Here is a 22807-nt window from a genome sequence, read left to right on the forward strand (position 1 = left end):
CCAAAGAAGGAGACTCCACCACACTTCTTGGCAGCAAATTCCACTGTCGAACAGCTCTTACTGTCAGGAAGAAGGCTGAGTCTACACAGGCATTTCTTTAGTTCAGGCCCATTTACACATACTACTAGTGACATGAGTTTTTAACTGCTTCAAGCCACACTGAATGATGCAAAGGCACTGGAAATGCAGCGAGGCAGGAAGGCAATAGGGAGATAAGTTTTTTAAATTAGAAAAAAGTGATGTGATCCTAAATTGTTGTGCTCCACGTCTGAAGATCTGAATTATGTGGTTGGAGTTCATCCTCTGGCTCCTTCCCACTTAGTTGTTGCCCAGCAGGGCGGTTAATGACTCCTCCTGGGGGCTTCCTTGCTAAAACAGACACAAGGAAACAACACATGGAGAGAGAAATTGAGGCAGGGGGTAAATATTTGATTACTTCAACTGTGGGTACTTTGGCTTAATTACAGTAGGGTATTTGGAATAATAGGGACCCAGGTGGCACTGTGGGTTAAACCACAGAGCCTAGGGCTTGCTGATCAGAAGGTCGGTGGTTCGAATCCCTGCAACGGGGTGAGCTCCCGTTGCTCGGTCCCAGCTCCTGCCCACCTAGCAGTTCGAAAGCACATCAAAGTGCAAGTAAATAAATAGGGACCGCTCCGGCAGGAAGGTAAACGGCGTTTCCGTGTGCTGCTCTGGTTCACCAGAAGCAGCTTTGTCATGCTGGCTACATGACCCGGAAGCTGTCTGCGGACAAACGCCGGCTCCCTTGGCCTATAGAGCGAGATGAGCGCCGCAACCCCAGAGTCGGACACGACTGGACCTGATGGTCAGGGGCCCCTTTACCTTTTTATTTGGAATAATTAAGACAAGAAATGATGTGATAGCCATGTTCAAATATATAAAAGGATGTCGTATAGAGGAGCGAGAAAGGTTGTTTTCTGCTGCTCCAGAGAAGCGGACACGGAGCAATGGATTCAAACTACAAGAAAGAAGATTCCACCTAAACCTTAGGAAGAACTTCCTGACAGTAAGAGCTGTTCGACAGTGGAATTTGCTGCCAAGGAGTGTGGTGGAGTCTCCTTCTTTGGAGGTCTTTAAGCGGAGGCTTGACAGCCATCTGCCAGGAATGCCTTGCTGGTGTTTCTTGCTTGGCAGGGGGTTGGACTGGATGGCCCTTGTGGTCTCTTCCAACTCTATGATTCTATGATTCTATGAAATGCATCAGTTTCTACAAAGCAAACATAAACACATTCGCTTCATTTCTGATTATTCAGTTAAATTGCTTACTTTATTCCAGGCATGCTCTTCCACAAGTAATGCATGATTTACGATAGATAGCCTTTAGTTTCTCTATCAAATCCCTTCTGAATAATGATGAAGTAGATGTTGATCTTGAAGTGGATGTTACATTTCATTTTCTTTCCATGTTCCATATTTTAGTCCCTATTGAATCCTTTTCAGCATGCATTTGTACTGTATTTAGATGTGTACGCATCTATAGAGTATACACATTTAGTTCTCTCTCTCACACACACTGTATTTATTGATAATGATTTAAAACCCTCTGTAAAACATGCAGATTCTGGCAATGCAGGCATGGATTGGTAGAAGGTGATTTTTACTGAGCAAGGCGTTTTACCTAGTGCACTGCAGAAGCAACACCGAAAGGCCATTAAATACAAACTCTCAAATAAGGTTTGATGTTTCCTGAGGAAGTACAGACCCAAATGAAACTCTTCTCAAGTCCAAATTTTATGCGGGTATGTTTGCTACTCCACCAGCCCCACACTCACAAAACATGTCTGCATATGTGACACCTCTGTCATATATTTTTGATTTTTTTTCCCTTCTAAAATACAGCTGGCCAGGATTATTCTATATGAGACAGGAAAAGCCAAGTGCATGGTGGTAAGAATGTGGTCAGTGTGCCTGGTGGAATTTCAGTGGAGGAGTTGTAGTAGGAAGTGTAAGTGGGAGTTAAGTGAGGTTTCATGCTCCACCACTGTGCCAACATATGATCTATAGGCAATCTGTGACTTCAGTAACTGAAATAACAGCATGCAAAGTCAAGTGGTCTGAACCATGAGAAACAGTTTTTTAAACCCCAGCAGCACACAGTTTTCATTTCTCAGGCTTGGGGAAATATCCTATTAATTCATTATGCTTGGGTTTAAAAGATGTTTGGCTGGTGTATTTAGGACCAGATCTATATTTTGCTCTCTGAAAAGTCTGTTCCTGCTTCTTGGTGTGGAGTGTGTGCTATTGTCAGTTCAAGTTGTTTTGACAGTGTTATGAGCGAAACCATGAAACCACATGAATTCTGTGACGGCAGCAGGGGAAATTAACAAATGGGAGAAACGTTATTTCCAAAGACTTTGGTGTGTTTAATGCAAATATTCTAATTTGCGTTAAGACACTGAGACTTGAGGGGCTGTTGGTCATGTTGGCTGGAGCTAAAGAGGAGCTGCTGGGCTTTTCTTGTTGGCATTTAGATTGTTTTGTTTTGAAGATGTTGGTATTTTTGTGATGGTTGTTTAATGGGTTTTATTGTGTGTATATTTTATTGTTTTAAGGAGGTTTGAATATACATTCTGAAGAAAACGAGGGAAATTCATATTTGTCCATTTAGGAAGTTAGGTGTTGCCTTCTGTCTACCTGTCCCTGGAGTACTCTATGCAACTGTGAAATTATATATTAGTGTGTTTGCTACTCCACCAGCCCTATGAAACGCCACCGGAATCTATAGAGTGCTTTATGGATTCCTGTAGTTGCCTTTTTTCTCTGACCCTGTAACTGACACAAGTGCTGTATAGGCCTTAGCCACTTCCATGGGTCTCATGGCACTGGGCTGATTTGTAGTCCCACCACTTCCCCCACCCTCTCCAAAACATTCTTCTTAGGTTTTTGTAGGTTTCAACCGTTTGCACGGAGTATTGTAGTCAGTAGCTGTGTTGCAGCGTTATACAGAGCAGTTGCTTATAGATGTTGGGATCTATAAGCAGACTGTCCAGAGGAGAGGAATAAAGTACATTCTCAAGACTGTGCTCTCTCTGGGGTAGAGAAACAAAGGGAGCTTCAAAGTGCTCTTTTTAAATGCAAATACATGACAGTCTCGGGTTGTCGGCAACTGTCCATTGTGACCCTTTGGGAACAAAGGTTCTGGTGGCTTGCCACTAAAATTCTTCCCATTGTTTGTTTTGTTCTTAAGGCTAGCAGTCAATTATTTCTTTTCACAAGCTTGGAAAATATTGATTCTGTAGTTTTCATTCTGCATGAGAGCAGTCCATATGCCCTAGCTTTCAGCTCTGGGGCAACTAACCTGTTGCTCTGCAGATGTTGTTGGGCTACAATGCCCATCATTGCTGGCTGCTGGCCAAACTGGCTTTGGCTGAGAGGAGCATCTGGAGGGCCACAAATTAGCCCCCCCCCCCCGCGCCTTGGCCTGTCAACCTGGCTTGCATACTGCTATAACCATTTGTTAGATTTTCACAGGGAGAGACACGGGAGAAAGAGGCAGCAAAGGTTGGGGTAAGCTTGCGCTCTGCTTGTCAACTGGAGGAGCCAACTTGCTTTATGTCACACGCCTCTGGTGATCTTTGTGGGAGAAAGCAAGTCAGTTGTAAAGAGCAACACAACTGTAATTATGCCCCAAGTATGGTTCACTCCCCATGGAGACTTGCCTGGCACCTACCCTGATTTTGCTTCAATGTCAGGCAAACACTCTTAATCTATTACAGTATTTAAAGATGCACCTGTTTACACAGGCATTCCCTTGACCTTTTGACCCTAATTACTGCTTTAATTGCTGTGCTTATCTAATGGAATTTTATCACCACTTTTAATAATGGATGATTACTTTTTAATATTTTAATGGGCTTCTTTGGTTTTATATACAGTATATATATATATATATATATATATATATATATATATATATATATATATCTCTCTCTTTGGCGATCACTCATAGCCAAGTAAGATTGTCTTCCATAAACACGGTTTTAACAATGGGTGCATAAGTGACTGTGGAGGCCAATTCTGGATCCACACGTCCTTCCACAGTGGGGGCAATGTTTTCCGGGCGGGAGTTGATCATGGTGTGGATTTGCCAAGTGTGCCTTCCTCTTAGCAAGTTTCTCCCTTGCGTCCTGTGTTTTCTGATTATGAGAGTTTGTAAGTAGCCCAGTATCACAGATGGTGCGCTGCGACTACTCTAAAGTAACGACTCTCCAGACCGTTGCCTTTTCATGCTTTTATTGTGTGCAGGCTATTTACAGTGCTAGAGCTGTACAGGGTACATGTTCTCAGTTTGACCCAGAACCCTGGAATGGCGCTTCCCGCGTTTTCTTCCAACATAAGAGTCTGGGCACCCCAAATCTCCTTCCGCGTTTCCTCCTGCGTAATTCCGGAACCGGAGGGAAAAAGGGTCTCCTTTCCATGTTTTCCTTCTCCCCCTTTCCCCCCCGCTCTCTCTTCCTCTCCCACGTGTAGCAGCGGCTCTGCTATCCTGCCAGAGCCCTGTTCCCTACTTCCTCCTTCTCCACTGGACTCTTCCTCCTCCCCGCTGGCTCCGCTGCTGGTAGAGGAGCTACTCCTCAGGATGGGGGGGGGGTTTCTGTACTCTTTCCCCCTCACACCCAGGAAACTGATTGCAGGATGGGGCAGAAATCCTCCAAATCTGGCAAGAGGGCTTGCAAGAGATCAGATCCTTATGATCCTATAGTCTGCTATCTTGTTACTGAAGGTTTTGCTTCCTCTGCATGGTCTCCTTGGGAGGCTTTCTCCTTCCTTGGAGACTTTTAAGCAGAGGTTGGATGACCATCTGTCATGGATGCTTTAGCTGAGATTCCTGCATTGTGGGGGGTTGGACTAGATGACCCCTGGGATCCCTTCCAACTCTATGATTCTTATATATAATCATTCTTCCAGTTGCTGGTTCAAAGTACACAGCATACTCTGTCCTCTTTCTTTCATCCACTCTGCAAAGATTCCCTCAGGACATCTCATCCTTCTTACCTGTTCACCTGTCTCCTTTGTGCCTTTGTATGGACCTGTGTGACAGAGTGGTCAGGTGTCTGTTTTTACTTTACAGAGGACTGTTTTAAAGCTCTCAGAGGTGTGCTCTGCTCGAGGGCTATCTGGTCCAAGTCTGGTTTAAAGATAAACAACCATAAAAAGGGAGATCAGGAGCCCTCAATTTGCCCACCAACAGTTAGCAGTGCTTGGTTAGCAGACTGAGCAGGCATACTAGTCAGCTGGTGCTTTCCCAACTATGATGAGATGTATTGCATTTCTGTTTAAATTATATAGAAATATTTCTAAATTTGCACTCACACTTTCCCTCATGGAAACTGCTGTTTCGAAATATTCCATTGTGTCACCTCTCAGAAGTTAGTATGTTGGTGACCATTTCATGACATCTCAGCAGCTTGACCACACCTGTGAAAGTGCTGCAGGTAGGCAGAGAGGCAACAAACGGTTTAAAAATTAGTTGAAGGGACACTAGAAAGACTATTATGAGTGCAACTTGTATTTGTGTCTGCTTATGTGAAACACTAAAGAGATTGTGACTTTTGTGCAACAGCAGTTACTCCCACCCTGGCCTGCATGTTGATGGAGCCTCTTTGAATAAAACAGGGAAGAAAATGGTCAACTAACTTGCAAGCCTGTAATAACAGTCAGTGTATCAGTAAACGCATGGAAGGAAGGAATAAGCAATGTTTGACATTTCCTGTTCTAATAGAACCTACATGGTAGAGAATTTGCAGTTTGCATATTATTCAAGGCTTCACCCCTTTAGCTACTTGTTGCAGCCAAGCTATGCATGAAGTTAAGCAATGAAGTGAGCAACATGCCTCCCTATAAATAACCTGTTATGAAGGCAGCAGTTTTTGTCTATGCCATGCAGGGGGAGCAGAAATGTTTACAGAAGGAAGGCTGCTGTTAGTAATCACCCCCAGGTATTTTTAATGGCCCTGTTTTGCTATTCAGAAACTACCGTAATAGTTTTCTCTGCCGGTTAGTCTGCTTTTGACTACCTGCTATATAGGACTGAGGAAGGATGGGTGAGTCACAGGCTATTTTTCTTGCTCCTCTAGCATCTGTATGTGCTTTCCCCTCCTCCCATGTCGGGACTGAGCGTTCCTCTGGACAAAACCAGTCTCTTTCTGATTAAACAGCTTTGGGGGTTCTTGCATTTTCTTTGCCTTTAACAAGTGGGAAAGCATGCTGTGCTTGTCAGAACTCATGATGATTTGTGAGTGAGCTTGGAGCTTCTGGCCCACAGAGACCCACACGCGACTGGGTCTCACAGACACACCACTTGACATAGCAAGAGAATAGGGACAGGAAAAACTACCAGAACAATTCCTCAGTGGCCATTACTCTCTTTATATTACACAGCTAAATAAATGCGTGTCTTTGGCGAAGTAGACATCCAAGCGAAGTAGACATGCATGCAAAATGCAATGCCTGCAAAACTTGCTGTACAATGTTCTTCTTTTAGAACCACTTCACACAGTACATTTATATCAGTTAATTGGCAGATATCTAGAGACGTAAGTTACATGGATCTCTCAGTCTATCTATAAACCTTGAGTGGTTCTGTTTGGTTCGATTCTAAACAGCTATATTGAACCCTAACATCTACACATCATCAGGAGCCTGGCCACACAGTCTCAAACAGGTGTGTCCCATCTTCAATGCTGCCATATGGCAACACTTCCATTCTTCAGGCACAACCCAGTACCATATTTATGCCCTAGAATTAATCTCTAAGGACCACACAGCTCCCAGATCATTTGGAGGGCCACAGTTCCCGTGCCCCACAACAATGGTTTGAGGAATAGGGGAAAGAGTCTTCTTTGCTATTCATGCACATATTTAATTTTTTAGATACCGATAGATGTGTGCTCCAGATGGGAGAGAGCACAGATTCTAAAGAATGCAAAGCAATTAAAAATGAAGATTTAACAAAATAGTTGAATAGGGTGGTGCTGACTTTTCTTTATGACTTTAACAAATAGGGTGGGGATGAACACTCCATTGCAGGAGGTCAGAAGTGGCCAGAGTTATGAATTTTTGTGCTAATAAGAGACCAGCTAGGGACGCAGGTGGCGCTTTGGTCTAAACCACAGAGCCTAGGGCTTGCTGATCAGAAGGTTGGCGGTTCGAATCCCCGTGACGGGGTGAGCTCCCGTTGCTTGGTCTCTGCTCCTGCCAACCTAGCAGTTCGAAAGCACGTCAAAGTGCAAGTAGATAAATAGGTACCGCTACAGCAGGAAGGTAAATGGCGTTTCCGTGCGCTGCTCTGGTTCGCCAGAAGCGGCTTTGTCATGCTGCAACCCCAGAGTCAGTCACGACTGGACCTAATGGTCAGGGGTCCCTTTACCTTTAAGAGACCATGCTATAAATCAAGATGCCCACAGTTCACATTTGGGATCTGCCATGATTTCATTCAGAGGCCTTAGGCAAGATGCTCTCTGTCAGCTTCAGCCCCCAGCACAATCACCAACCTGCATTATGGTGTGTGTGTGTAATACTGACTTGCCTTACAACAGGACTAGGGGACCTCTGAGTTGTGCACTCCCCTCAGCCCCAACCATCCCAGAGGTTCTTCATTCCTGCCTAACAGGGTTGTTGTAAGGACTGCAGCTAGATAAGGCATGTGAAGCACTTTGTATGTTTAAAAATCTGAAATAAATAATAAGTATGGAAGCTAGAAAAACAGGTACTGTACGTATATACTAACAGTAGTGTAGTAGGAAAAAAATGTAATTATGAACAATAACAAATCAAAGCAGAATCCCCACAAAGTCTAAACCAGTTTAGTTTCCCTCCCTTTGGCATGTTTGCCCTGCTCAGCTCTGCCATTCCTGTATCCCAGTTGCTGAGCAACAACAACCATTGACCTGCTTCAGGTTGGGAGGATGAGGAGAAGCAGCTCTCTGCCCTTGGAAGGAGCTATTCTATTGGGGAAAGCTTATTACTGCTTCCCAGCTAGTTGGAAATTTCGGTGCCCTCCCCCCAGCAACCTGTCACATGGAGCACATGCTCCCCCCCCCCAATCCATTCCTGGTATACAGATGACACATATCATACTGAAAACAGATTTGACCCGTAATTTATGCTGGATGTCCCCATGAAGAATGAATGAAGAAGTCCACCCCTGAAGCTTTGCACTGGAAATCATCAGACATTTCCCTTGTCTCTGAAGAATCAAATGTGCAGCAAGGTAACAGTCTGGAGACAGTAGCATCCATCTGTTGTCAGAAGGGCTATGATGGCTGTCTGTTAACTGCCATGACTGCAGCCATCAGGGGACGGAAGCTATCTCTCCATTGCTAAGGGTTGTTCACATTGCAGGGCTTTTGCACACACTGGGCTGACATTTTGCTTGAGGTGAGGTCGGCTCCCCTTTGTCATTCTCTCATTCACACTCATTCTTCATGAATAAACTTGTGTCTGCTGTGCCGTTCTCTCTTTCCAGTGCTTGCGCCCAGCCTTTGGTAAATGCCCCAGCCTTCTGAGAGGAAATGCTTCCCCCCTAGAAAAATAGGTGTCCGTACTCACCATGAAGTGGTTACAGTGAGTGTCACACTTTTTAACAACAAGGACTTCTCCTCCCTGCTTCTTTGGGAGGGAGAACATCAACTTCTGTCCTTCTTTCTGCCACATGCATTCACACAGAAACATCAGCACTCCTCTCTGTTGCAGAGAGAGAGAGAGAGAGAGAGAGAGAGAGAGAGAGAGAGAGAGAGAGAGAGAGAGATTTAACACGGTCTCCTCTTTAGTGTTCATGGAAATGCAGCCAATACAGTCCAGTCACTCACACAGAAAACAAAGTGGAAAATGTAGTCAGATACCTCCCAAGCGACCAGAGTTAACCAATCACACGAGTTACTGGGTAACATTCCAGAATTAAATGCACAGCGATGCATTTAAGCATTCCCAATTTCAGTAAAATAAATCACTATACTTAACATCCTGTGGTGCAATTTAAATTCCTATATGGTCTTTATTTGACTTGAAGTCATAATGAGAATACACAGTTTGGACCTCAGTGTCTTGTGGGTCCCTAAAATCCCTTTAAATGTTTGTTGCGGCCCATTCCTAATTTGTGAGCTTGCTTTCGTTACCCAGAATAATTCTCTGCCAAATCAGAGGAACATCTGTTAAAAAATAATAATGTAAAATTATGTACATTTCTCTAAATAGTTTGTTGTGTTACTGCTGTGCTGTAAAATAATATGTAGTTAGAGTAGATGTAATGGCAGTCCTTACACACTTGAAGAAGTTCACTGCATTTAGAAAGCACCCTTTTGACTTTGGAGTGGTGTTTTTTCTTGGTCAAGCATTTATGTGAGATAGCCCTACTGTAAATTAAATCCTTACAAAATTAAAATGAAAGGCTTCCCTGCCTCCTTCATATATCTGATATACAGTTATTTTTTGCTTTGGGAAGTATCAGCGTTCCAGACATCTCTTCAAACAAATCATGTCTGAACAGGGGGTGGGGGTGGCAGAAACTTCAAGGTTTTTCTATACAGAAGGGGAGAAAGAGGATTTTGTTATAATTATATGAATTTCCTGACAAGGGTTTGTTTCTTCTGCCATCTAGTTATCATATTACTATTTTACAAAACAGAGGCTGGAAACTATGCAAAGATACAGTTAAGACTTGAATAAAAGCCAGAATTGGTTTGCTGCTTTACAAAGAGTAAAAACTACGAGTATCTAGACCGATACGTGTTTACTATGCCCATAAGACTCCAGAGGCACAGATAAGAGAAAGCAATTTCTCTTAAAGTAGGATATATTTTTGATTTGTAAGCAATATGAAGAAAACAACATAAATGTTGAAGAGGAAACCCTGTTTTCATCAGTAAACCACTAGATAACCTTGAAAAAGAACATGTTTGCCAACTTCATTGTATTCTTCCTTCTCTTACCCACTGCAACCCAGATGAATATATATCTATGTGGAAAATACATACCATATTAAGAATCATTCAGTTCAAAGCAGGGTATTCAGTGGGTGGCGCTGTGGTCTAAACTACTGACCCTCTTGGGCTCGCCAATCAGAAGGTCGGTGTTCAAATCCCCACGATGGGGTGAGCTCCTGTTGCTGTGCCCCAGCTCCTGCCAACCTAGCAGTTTGAAAGCATACCAGGGCAAGTAGATAAATAGGTACTGCTGCACAGGGCCGGCCCTACGGCCAGGCTGGGTGGCGCAGGGTGCCAGGGCGCCTGCCCACCAGGGGGGCACTGCACAGCTGCGCCCCCCACCCGCTGCGGAGCTGCACCCCCGGCAGCCGCGCTGTGCACTGCGCCTGCCCGCCCGCGCAGTTCCGCCCGCCCGCCGCACTGGGAAACAGGGTGGGGCAGGGGCACTGGAGGGATCCGTCGCGCCAGGGCGCCAAATATACTCAAGACGGCCCTGCTGCTGCAGCAGGAAGGTAAATGGTGTTTCGTGCGCTCTGGTTTCCGTCACGGTGTCCCGTTGCACCAGAAGCGGTTTAGTCATGATGGCCACATGACCTAGAAAGCTGTCTGTGGACAAACACTGGCTCCCTCTGCCTGAAAGCGAGATGAGCACCACAACCCCAGAGTTGCCTTTGACTGGACTTAACTGTCCAGGGGTCCTTTACCTCTACCTTTACCTTTATTCAACGGGTATTGCCAGTATTGCCAGGGGGAATCGCCTTTGGAGTTCTTAGTGGAAACCAGGGTGGTGTATATCAGACTTATGCTGAGTTATAGGTAATGGAGCTTACATCCATAAATGACTCCTCCCCCCCCAGTCAAATAACTAAAGGAATTAATGGCACATTCATATCTGAATCACTTTTGTAGGATCAGTGGCAGATCACCTGCTTTGCTTGCAGAAGGTCCCAGACTCAATTCCCAGTATCTCCAGGGGGGACTGAACAGACCCTTGTCTGAATCCCTGGAGATGTGCCACTAGTCAGCCTTGATAGGCAAGACTGAGTGAGAGGACTCTGTTGAAACACTTCCTGCTACGTGGGAAGGCCTTTTGTATTATGTTGATAACTTCCCCACCATCTTCCACCCTCAAAGGAAATAACGCAAGATAATACTGATACCGTGCTAAGAGAGCTTTCAGCTAGCAGTAGAAGAGCAAAATAAAATGTGGATGGTTAAACTGTAATAGTGCCCGCATTCTTACCATACTGTATATATGCTTCTTGGAGAACTTGCTCAGCCTCGTGTTTTGCTTAATTTTTCACAGTTCCTTAAACTGCTTGAAGAGGCAAGCCACATTTTTAGTGGAAAGACAATTTGCTGTGGCAGAAACTTCAAATCTGTTTATGTTTGGGCATATGCTTTCTTAAAGAAAATATTTGATTAATAACAATATGTAGCAAAAAGCAAAAAACATTATACAGTTTGAATTACGAGCAATATAAGTTAAAGTATGTTTTTGCATGATCTAGAATGTTTTTTTGCTTTTATCTTATTTTGCCACATGATCCAGCTTTTGGACGGAGCATTCATTTCCAAAACATTGCTACTAGTTTGATTTTGCATTGTAGCTTTCCCCAGGAATCCTGGCTAAAGATAGGTTTCTAAGAAGTTAAGATATTTCCCCCCAGAGGGTTGTCTTAAGTGGGAAGCCTAGACTTTTGCCTCTCTTATCTCCACACCTGCAGTTCTTCTAATATAAATTATTCTGCCAAGATACAAGTTAGTTCTTTCGGATAAAAGTGTTATTCCATTGGGAGATCTTCAGTATCCTTGTTGCGAGTTGCAGCAATAGGTCTATCAGAAGATTCAAGATATCAAACACTTCTGCAACAGTGACTGAACCTAACTCTGAAATCTCTTCTCTCAGTTTCCCTGTGGTCCTGAAGACGTTCACATCAGTTTCCCCAACTCTCCACAATTACTTGCACTTTCCATCATCTCCTTGCACATCCTTTCTCAATGAATATCTAATTGAAATCTTGGCTAAATGAACACCCCTATGGAACATCCTTATTCTCTTACCCAGATCTGATCTAGGAGAGGTGAGCGCCCCTGTTGGAGCTATTGCTTTGACAATCCAATCTCAATGTCTTCAGTTGCAATTGTATACATACTCATCTGGGAGTACGTGTAACTGAACTCAGGGGGACGTACTCAGGGTAGGATCACACTGTTGCTTTCATGCCTTGGAAGACTCACTAGTTCTGCCACTTCCAAACAGCATGACATAGGCCATGGAGATGTTAAGAAAAAACAACTCAAATGTTTGGAGTTTTTACTTGCTCATTCTCATTCTTTGTGAGAAAACGGTGCGTAGGCTTTCTAATTTCACCAGCTGCTCCTCTTTACAAGTCTTTCATTTTAAATTATTTTCTCTTTTGTTTTGTTTTTAGACCCCAGACAAGCACAGTCATCCCCTCCATGGTCCTATGACCAGTCTTACCCTTCCTACTTGAGCCAGATGACTTCACCCTCCATTCATTCCACAACCCCCCTGTCCTCCACAAGAGGCACGGGGCTTCCAGCCATCACCGATGTGCCCAGGCGGCTCTCAGGTAAAGACCATGTTTGAACTCCACTAGTTATCTTAGGTGGAAGCAGGGAAGGCTAAGGCTGCTTAAAAGGTACAAACCTGTTGCAGTGTTTGTGCTCTCATTTGTAGGTTAGCAAAAACTGTTGGGGTTGCTGTATGAGCTCCCCCCATTTAAAACCCCCCGTCTTCCTTTGGCCTTGTGGTTTGAATGTCTGATGATCCCTTGAAGGCACAATATCTCATGGATCTGCTTCACACTATATTCAGCAGGGGATTTTTTTGCCCTGTGTGGGTTACGTAAATAGCTTTACGTTTTCTTTCTTTTTGATGAAAGCCTTGCTTCACTCTCATAAATTAGTTTGTTCACAGCCAAAAGTCTCCATAACTGGAAGGAATAGCTTGGTCCAAGGCTTACATTCGTTTTCCTCTAATGGCAATAGTTTGAGAAAGCTGCTTAGCTTAGTTATTGTGCACTTCAGTTCCATTTCAGCACCTGCATTATTTAGGGGTGGAATGCAGTTATAGAATGGATTAGACAAATTGTCTCATGAAAAAGGAAGCAAAATATTGGTGGAAATACACAACACAGTCCTGTACATGCTTCCTGAGGAGTAAATCACATTGAGTTCAGTGTGGTTTACTCCCAGGTAAGTCAGTATCGAATTGCAATCGAATTACAATTGACCTGCGAGGAGTGACGTTACGGAGAACGAGGCAGAGGGCCTTCTCGGTGGCCGTGTCCACCCTGTGGAAAGCCCTCCCATCAGATGTCAAGGAGATAAACAACTATACAACTTTACAAAGGCATCTGAAGGCAGTCCTGTATTGGGAAGTTTTTAGTGTTGGGTGTTTTTTTGTGCGTTTATTATGTTGGAACCTGCCCAGAGTGACTGGGGCAGGGGACTGTTATTATTATGAGTAGTAGTAGTAGTAGTAGTAGTAGTTTATGCACTCTGTGATCCATCTCTAGGTAAAACAATCTTCATGCTGTATTATAATGCAACATACCATGGCATATCATCATCTACTCCATTTTATCATATGTTGTGAACCTAAACAAAGGGTGTCAATCCTGCTCCCCTGAAGCTCTAAGAGACAGTTGTGGAAACAGAGTTGTAGCTCATCTGCCTGAACTATGTGTAACATAAGGGGAACACTGTGATTCATTATTAAAGTGTGCAGAATGAAGACTCTCCTTATCCTGCATCAGGTTTGCAAGGCTCAGTGATTGTCTCTCACCCTCTCGTCTCCTACACCTGTTTGACTCCCTGCCAGCTAAGTGAACACCTTGCTTGTTTTCCCCTTCTCTAAAAAGCTCAATGCTATAAAAAAATGTTCACTTCACTGAATCTCTGACAGGCTGAACACCAGCCAAGATGCCTATACAATTTGATTAGCTTGGTTTCTTTCATTTCTTTTATCTTAGGGGTAGATAATCCACACACACACACCCCTGCGCGCAAAAACAGCCCATCCTTTTCATCTTAGCTATTTAGTGTTCCATCAAACATTAGGATACATGTCCAAAATAGACAGATTTGAATTCATGACTTCTGGAAACGCCAGCCAGCCATTTCTGTCTTCTAAGTGTGAAACGTGTTTTTGTTTGAACTGAACCCCAAATGATTGGTTTAAGCTTTTGACCATATTCATTTAGTTCATGTCTCCTGGTAGCCATAGGGCTGGGCTGTCAAATCAGTTATTTTTGCAGCGTCGCCACTGGCAATACCTGCGGGGCATGGCTTGGCTGGGGCTGCAGCAGCTGTGGGAGCTTCTTGCCCTGCAGCCCTTGCTTGTCAGGATGCATTCAGACCTGAGTGCCTAACATGCGGAAGATCCAGAGGGCTTAGAAGTCCTACCATCAAAGCAGAGCAAGCAAGAAGCAAGGAAGCTCTCTCCCTTGTCCGACCGATACCTTGGGGGGGGGGGAGTTGATTCTTCTCCATATATTTTCCCCTTTCCAAAAAATGGTGTGCGTGTGTGTGTGTGTGTGTGAGAGAGAGAGAGAGAGAGGGAGAGAGAGAGAGAGAGAGAGAATGCATAGTTCAGGAAACAGGGTTGTGAGTTTCATGGAACAGGGGGCATCACAGAACTACGCCAAAAGCAAGTCAGGAGTCACTTTTAAAAAATGGAGATTAGAACAGGTATTTGTAAAATCTGAAATGATACAAATTCCAGAGTAGATAAGCAGAGTTAACAAAGGGGGGCGGGAAGAGGAAGGCTTAGTATTTCACTCCACTTCCATCTTTTTTTAATGCCAGCATTTATTATTTAAAAGTGCCAAATATGGAAGAGGGGATGCAAAATCAGGAGACAAAATGAGAGAGAAGCTGGAGGAAAAGAGGGAACTATAAATGAAGTTGTGAGGGACAGAAGCTACAGACAGCCTCCTCCCATCTTGAGCACAAGATCTTCTCCCAGCGCCAGTGGGAGCGGGGAGGGGGATGACTCCAGCGGGGAAGCGGGAAGTAGAGGCCATGGCTCAGGTAGGGTAGCAGAGCTACTGCTCCGCTTAGGAAAGGAAGGGGGAAGCAGGGAAAGCGCGGCAAGAAGACCGATCCCGCCGGTCCCAGAATTGCGCAAGAAGCAACGGGGGCGGAGATTCAGTATTCCCAGACTACTTTGCTGGAAAAAGACGCGCGAATCTCCATTCGGAGGTTCTGACCCAGACTGACAACATGTACATAGTACTGACTCTACACTGTAAATAATGTGCACTTAATAAAAGCATGAAAATGCAACGTTGTGAGGAGTCGTTACTCTAGAGTAGCCGCTACCGTGCCTGTGACAGAAGTGCAAGAAGAAAGATGACATTTTGATAATTTCTTAAAGTGAAACAAAGAAGAGGCCAGCTGAATATTTTAAAAATAGGAATTTCTGCATATAAGGAGCCATAAGAAATAATAATAATAATAATAATAATAATAATAATAATAATAATAATAATAATAAATTTATTATTTATACCCCACCCATCTGGCTGTGTTTCCCCAGCCACTCTGGGTGGCTTCCAACAGAAAAATAAAACACACAAAGAAACATGGAGATGAGAAAAAAACCACAAAGTTTAATAAGCATGTTAATGGTTGTTAGACACAGGAGAACAGAGAGAAAGCAACCAATATAAATAAGGAACAAGGCCAGAAAGAAGCAGCCATTCAGATATTCCTTAGCTATTCAGATGTTGCACAGGTAGGTTTTCACATTTATTAACTACTATGGAAACACTTGTGTCATTTGTGGTTTGTACTGCTAACATTGGCGCCATCTCTGGGGGGTTCTGGGTGCTGAGGCACCACTAAAGGTTCACTGTTGGTGCCCGGCCGGGCGACTCAACATGTCACATGTATGACATCACATGCTGCGCCCCCAGGTGACGTCACATATGCAACGGGCATGACATCACACATGCTCACTGGGCAGCCCCAAAGTGGGATGGAACCCGTCGCGCCTGACTGCTAATGTCAATTTCGGACGTTAACACTGGTGAGGGGAAAAGCACCAGGACTAGTAAATCCTATTCCACTATAGCAGTGTTAGAAGAGGCTCTAAGCCTTGTTCAGGTTTACTCCTATTCCTGGTAGTGATTACAATATTTATTGGAAAACTTAGGTATATTCATATCAATATTGGGTTGCTGTTTTTAAATTCATTTCAAATAAAACAAGAGCTTAGGCTATTCTCCGTATTAAGTCTCACAATACCTTCCCACCACAGCTCCCCAGGGGACATGCCAAGAAGCTTCCACTGCGAAGCAGCTCTTCTGGGGGTCTCCTTGAGGTCTTTCCCCCTCCTGACACTGTGTTGGCCACCTTCCTTGGTGCTCAGCAACTTCATATTCAGTCCCAATTGTTGAACTAACCTGTTCTACCTACTCATCCAGTAGCTTGTGTTATTTGCTTGATCCCTGTCCTTCATTCTCCCTGTGATTTTCCATCAGTACAAGCACTTCAGAGCTATACTGAGAAGGGAAAAGAAACTCTCTTATATGCAGACTCTTGCACAATCCTGGCCTACGTTGTTTCTGTTAGCATGGTCTCTCTCTCTCACGGGCACCATTGCCATTCTAAGAGAACCAGAGAGGTGCTCATGGTGAGTTCCGCCACCTTTTTCTAGAAAAAAATAGCACTGTGTATGCATAACATAAAACAATGTGCTGCTGGTTTAGTGAAAACTAAAAGGTTCAATCAGAGCTATAGTAACCTGGAAAGCCCATAGTGTTGCAACATAAGATTGATCAATTTTATTTTGTTGAACTGTGAAGCTCCAGAATAAAGCAAGAATCTTTAAAATGATACATCTGGTTGCGACAGTGTGTGTATATATAGTTTGGAAAAATGTTATGGTGTTTGTGTGCTCGTATGTGAACAAACTATGAACTTACAGATGCATGTGAACAATTAGAGTCCTTGTACATTTGTCAGGGAGGAAGTAGAGGAAAGCTAATAGAATCCAGTCCAGTAAAAACTAAAGTACCGGTAAAGGGGCGAATTTTGGCCCCAGTGAAATAAAGAAAAGTTCTGCAGTTGATTTCAGTGGAGCCAGAATGTCATCCAAAGTTTGTCCTTAGTAGTCAGTAATGTACAAGTTAGCCACAGTTGGGCTGTTAAATGTGACTGGATTTTAATTGTTGTTTAATCCTTCCTATTATGGACCAATAAAAACAAGTGTTAAAACTGTACATGTCTGAAGAGATTTTTTAATAAAATAGGTAGGTGATGAGAATACACCTGAACTTGTCACATTTTAACATTAACTTAACCAAACTTCAAGGATTTTTATTAATATTTCAATTGACCTTTTATCTGGGGATTTTCAACCATATTTTTGTTATGATTACACAATACACTTTTCAAAAAGAAAATAGGCTTCCTTAGTCTTTTATCTCTCATGACATCACTGGTGCATTGTAATTTAGTGGACTGGCAAATCAATACAGGATGGCTGTGAAAGCAAATGCGATGAAGACTATAAAGCACTTTGGAAAGTAAAAATAGTGTTAATATGCTAGGAAGGAACTTGTTGAAAACCAACGGGACTAGTCAGCAGGATTTTATCGGATTGCTGCTTGAATCATATAATTTGGCTGATTAGAATGCATATTTAAAATGAGTCCAGTTTATACATTTCAGAAGTTTAAAAAGGGGGCTTAAAAGGTAAAGGGACCCCTGACCATTAGGTCCAGTCGTGACCGACTCTGGGGTTGCGCGCTCATCTCACATTATTGGCCGAGGGAGCTTCCAGGTCATGTGGTCAGCATGACAAAGCCGCTTCTGGCGAACCAGAGCAGCACACGGAAACGCCGTTTACCTTCCCGCTGTAGCGGTTCCTATTTATCTACTTGCATTTTGACGTGCTTTTGAACTGCTAGGTTGGTAGGAGCTGGGACTGAGCAACAGGAGCTCACCCTGTCGCAGGGATTCGAACCCCCGACCTTCTGATCAGCAAGCCCTAGGCTCTGTGGTTTAACCCACAGCGCCACCTGCGTCCCTTATCCACACTTAATTTTTGCTCTGCTCTTTCCAGGCACAAGTCTGTGCTTAAAAGCTCTGTGTCCAGGATCCCACCCCCCTCCAGAACTTTCCTTACAAAAAAAGCCCCCTCTTTTAGTGCTCAAATGTCAATTTGGGTTTCCTGCAGATTGATGTTTGCTCTGGTTGAGCTTTAAAGAGCAGGTTTTTGTGGGGAAAGCTCCCAAGATAAAAAGGGGCGCTTGAATATGGATACTTTAGTTGAGTTTCCTGCATTGCAGGGGTTGGACTAGATGACCCCCATGGTACCTTCCAGTTCTACAATTCTATGATTGCTTTCTAGCCTCAATAATTGTGGTCATGGTTTTTGGATATATTTTGCCTCTAACAACCAGATTCAAGCCCCCAAATAGACAACATGAATATCTTGTTGTTGTTGTTGTTGCTGTTGTTGACTATTTCAATATTATGTTATAATCACTTCCATCTGTAAAAAATATTTTTGACAAAGGTGGACCAGAAGAAATCTGTGACAGAAAAAAACAAGAGAACTCATATGCTTTTAGCAGTTTAGGTTTAAAAACTATTAGCAGAAGAAAATAAAGTGCTGGAACTTTCTTAAATGGAATATATTTGTTGCTAGTACAGGAAATAGCACACTACAATCAATGTGTGAGTGCATAGATATATGTTTTATCTGAGCTTTTTTGTGCAATGTGTTTTATATTTAGGGCACATATCAGGATTTGCATCTGCTTTCAGAACTTGCTGCTAACAGTTAGTAATGATGCCAAAATATACTTGAGTTCCAGCTTGAGACCAAATGATACTGCCTTTTTTGTTATTCCTAATTTAAGGTCTGATATTAATTAGGGACATTTTCCATAAGCACCATATCCCTTTTCTGAAGTGCTCATTAAAATGATATTAACTTAAACTGGAATAATGCCTTGCAGCCTGAGCTGCTTTTGTAATGATTTATTTCTTAGTGGCCTTTTTGGCTTTTGTGTAAACAATATGCTAATTCTTAATGGGGGACAACAAAATGTCTTATTCCAGACATCGAAAAGGAACACATCATACCACCCTAAATTCAAAAACTAAATTCAACCGGTTGTTCAACATGGGAGGCTACAACGTTTGGGCTCTGTTCCTTTTTTTTATCTAGGAGGAATAGTAAAGTGGACAGAATATCTGAGAAGTCTTTTTGACTTCTTGGTTCTCAAACAACTTGGAACCCAAACACTGCAAACTTGGAAGTAAGTGTTCCGGTTTGCAAACTTTTTTGGGGAGTCAAACGTGCTCTGTTTTGAGCGTTATGCTTCTGATTTGAGTGCCACACTTCTGTTTGGAGTGTTAGGCTGAGGTCTGTATGTTTTGCTATTTATTTTGTGTTTTTGTGGCTCTTTTTCTTGGTGTGTGACTGTGTGGTTCAGCTACTGGCTGATTGTGTGACTGCAGTACATTGTTTATTGCTTTCATTTTATGGATCAGTGGTCTCGTTAGATAGGAAAATTCATGTTAAATTGCTGTTTTGGGGGTTGTTCTTAAAATTCTGGAACAGATTAATCCATTTTGCATTACTTTCTATGGGAAAGTGTGCCTTGGTTTTGGAACGCTTTGGTTTTGGAACGGACTTCCGGAACGGATTAAGTTTGAGAACCAACTGTATTTAAAAAGTCTGATAAAGTAATAAAATAAAAAAGTAATAAAGCAGAACCGAGCAGCTCTCTTTTTCAGCTAGAGTTCTTTAGTCAAATAAAATTCAGATCGGGATTAAACTTAACAAAAAGTTAAGGGCCATCTCACCTTCTGCTGGCAGACTGAGACTTACACCCTTATTCGTTTATTTATTACTCCACATTTTTGGCATATGAAATAATTTGTTCATCAATAAACACAAATCACTTGAATAATTCTGTATAAAATTTAGAGATGAGATGAATTTGATTCTTAAAGTTCACCTCTGAGTTTTGATGGCAAATAATCTCAGACTATTCTCTTGAGTGCACAATTATTTGCGGTGAGGTAGTTTGCAGTGTGGCGTCTCTTGCCTCCCTCCCCTCCGCCTCCTGCCTCCCCCACTAACACCCCTCCCCCACAACAGGCCCCAGAGATGGAGAAGAGAGAGAAAAAACAATTATGAGGAATGATTCTGCAGCAGTAAATAGTTCCTCCTTTTGTGAAGAAAAAGAAGCAGAGAGCAAAGCAATGCAAGAGAAACAATTTCTGGGCTTGCTAGAGCGCAGCCTCCTCCTCCTGCCTTTCTCTTCATTCTCCATCCCTTTTATCCATCCTCTGGTTGCCTTCCATGTCCCCTGCTCCTTTCTCTCTCCCTCCCCTCCCCTTCTTCCCTCCCTCCCTTCCATTAGCTGATTTCCTTTCTTCCTCCACCTCCTCCTTCTCCTTCCACTCATTCCTGTAATTTCCCCCTTCACTCCAACCTTCCTTTTTATCTTTACACTATTCCTTTTTTGCCTACATCATTTGCCCCTTTCCCCCTTCTCCTTCATCCTTCACTTTCCCCGTCTTACATCCATCTAAGCTTTCCACCCATCCTCCCCTTCTTCTCCTTTGTGTTCACATTCTTCCTCGTCTCCTCCAGCCACTGATACTGTAATAGTGTTTTCTCTCCCCCCCCCCAATGCAAGTCCATAGCTGCCAAGTTTTCCCTTTTCTCGCGAGGAAGCCTATTCAGCAAAAGGGAAAATCCCTTAAAAAAAGGGATAACTTGGCAGCTATGCAAGTCTGTGGAAAGGATTTTAAAGTTCTGCCTCAGAGGGAGACCCATACACACATGTCTTTGTCTGTCTGTCTGTCTGTGGTGGAATCTACACACATATAAAAACACACACTGTGAAAATGTTTTTTAAAAAAAGTTTTGAAAAATACATTGACTTTTGCATAGCTCACTGTCGCCATCTAGTGTCACATCTGTATATTGCACATTATAACACACTGAAAGTGTTTTAATTGCAGCTGTATGCCCCTCTGTGTGTGTGTGTTTCCGTGTTTCCCTTTGTTTTTGTCTTTCTCTGTCGTCTTCCTCCCTCATGCAGGAAGACAGCATCAGAATGATAATCTGTCCACACACACAACCCTCCCCATAAAACAAAAAGAAAAGGGGCTTGGTTTGGAGGGGATAATTTGTCATTTTTCTACAGCATGTGCAAACTGAAAAGGGGGGAAGTTCACAGGATTTTTTTTTGGTATGTGAAATGTATTTCCTCTGATGTATATGGAAGAGATGCTTGTTCTCTTTCCTTGTCTGTCATTTTTATTCAGATTGTATTTTCTTCAAGCATCAGGTATGTGTTGGGTTTACACTCCTCCTCTGGCTGTTTTGCAAAGTCTTTGCTTCTAATTGTCTCAGCAAGCAGCTACAAGGAAAAGGAAACAGAGGGAAACGTGGTTGAAGGAAAGCCTGGCAAAACCAGCTTCCCAATGCCTGTTCCCTTTTGGCCTCTTCACCATGGTCCAGCAGTGCTGTGTTCATTCAGTGAGCACACAGTGGGCAGGATCAGGGTAATGGTTCTGCACACACACACACACACACACACACACTTTTACACATCTGTAATGTGCCTACATGCACATGCTTGCACAGGCATAGGGATGAGAAGGAATCCTGCCTTTGCATCCTACTGTGAACATATATTACAGACATGCAGTGCAAGTGTTCTGTGCGGGGCCAGAATACGATGAACAGTATCATAGCTTTGGGAGGAAGGGCTGGATATAAATTTAATAATAAATAAATAAATATTCACTGTGGCTTGGGATCTCCTGATAGTTAACTGTCTATAAATGGAAATAATAAACAAATGAGAGAAGTCTATTTTATTTCATTGCATGAAAAAAGTCATTGTCATTTCTGTACTGGTTTCCAGCATTATAAATTACACTGTGGTATTTGCCAGTGAAATCAAATACCATCCAATCCCCACAAACGGGAATACAGTTTCCACTCCATCCACTTCCTTTTTTTGTATGTGGAAAATAAAGAAATTTCCTTACTGCTTAGAAACTCGATCAAAACATTTTTTAAAAGCTAAGGAAGATAGTCTCTGAAACAGTATCTATTGCAGGATTGCCAACATGCAGAGAGTGCTGCATTCTTTAGAAAACTAATCTTCTGTAGGATTTCTGATTGCCTGGAGAATCGTCTACATCTGTAGGCACAACGCAGACATGCCAAAGCCCAGGTGTGCAGCAGGGTCAGAACTGTGTGCATCTGCGGAACATATGAAAAGGGCTTATGAGAAGGCAGGTGTACTTTGTTTATATCAACCCTTATTATCTTTGGCTACTGGGTGTTTTTTTGTTTCACAAGTGTATTCTCCTTTGAGCTAAGGGCCATTTCACCATTGTTTCCCAGCAATACCTCCTTTCCCAGCTGTGCCCTTGTATTCTCATAGGTTCGTAGGCATGGGAGTCGAGCAGCACTTTTGGGTGTGTGAATTGAGTTCTGCTGTGGTTTATATATGCTTGGTGCTTTGCCATGATGGTTTGCTGTGCTGGATTGAATTCTATCCAGTATGGCTGGCTGACGTTGCGAGAGCCTATTGTCATGGGCCGACATTTTAAAAAGATATTTTCTGTGCACGTTGTCCTGCTGCAATATTAGATAAAACCATCACTGATCTGGCTGCTCCTCTGCTCCTTCCCTGACACAACTGTATCATAACTGTCTTGCATAAATGTACGGACCTACATTTGCTGTATATATAAGTACAGTGCCTTCCACATGACACTGACCCATTGATGTCTCCTAGTAATGGCTCAGCTGTGGCTTTGCTCATTACAAATACTGTACA

General features: G+C 43.0%; 1 protein-coding gene across 5 annotated transcripts in view; it reads left to right on the top strand.

Moving 5' to 3' along the window:
- RUNX2 (RUNX family transcription factor 2) overlaps positions 1 to 22807 on the top strand; it is a 169325-nt gene that overhangs the window by 78928 nt on the left and 67590 nt on the right. For 4 of the 5 annotated variants that reach the window (XM_035110304.3, XM_060272336.2, XM_088667085.1 and 1 more), the window contains one exon: positions 12380 to 12541. The exons of the other annotated variant lie outside the window; for it this stretch is intronic. In XM_035110304.3, the coding sequence (XP_034966195.2) occupies positions 12380 to 12541 (162 nt within the window). The remainder of the gene's footprint in view (positions 1 to 12379; positions 12542 to 22807) is intronic. 5 annotated transcript variants of the gene reach the window in all.

The sequence above is a fragment of the Zootoca vivipara genome, chromosome 3 (assembly GCF_965207765.1).
Source record: "Zootoca vivipara chromosome 3, rZooViv2.hap1.1, whole genome shotgun sequence".
NCBI classification, from domain to species: Eukaryota; Metazoa; Chordata; class Lepidosauria; order Squamata; family Lacertidae; genus Zootoca; species Zootoca vivipara.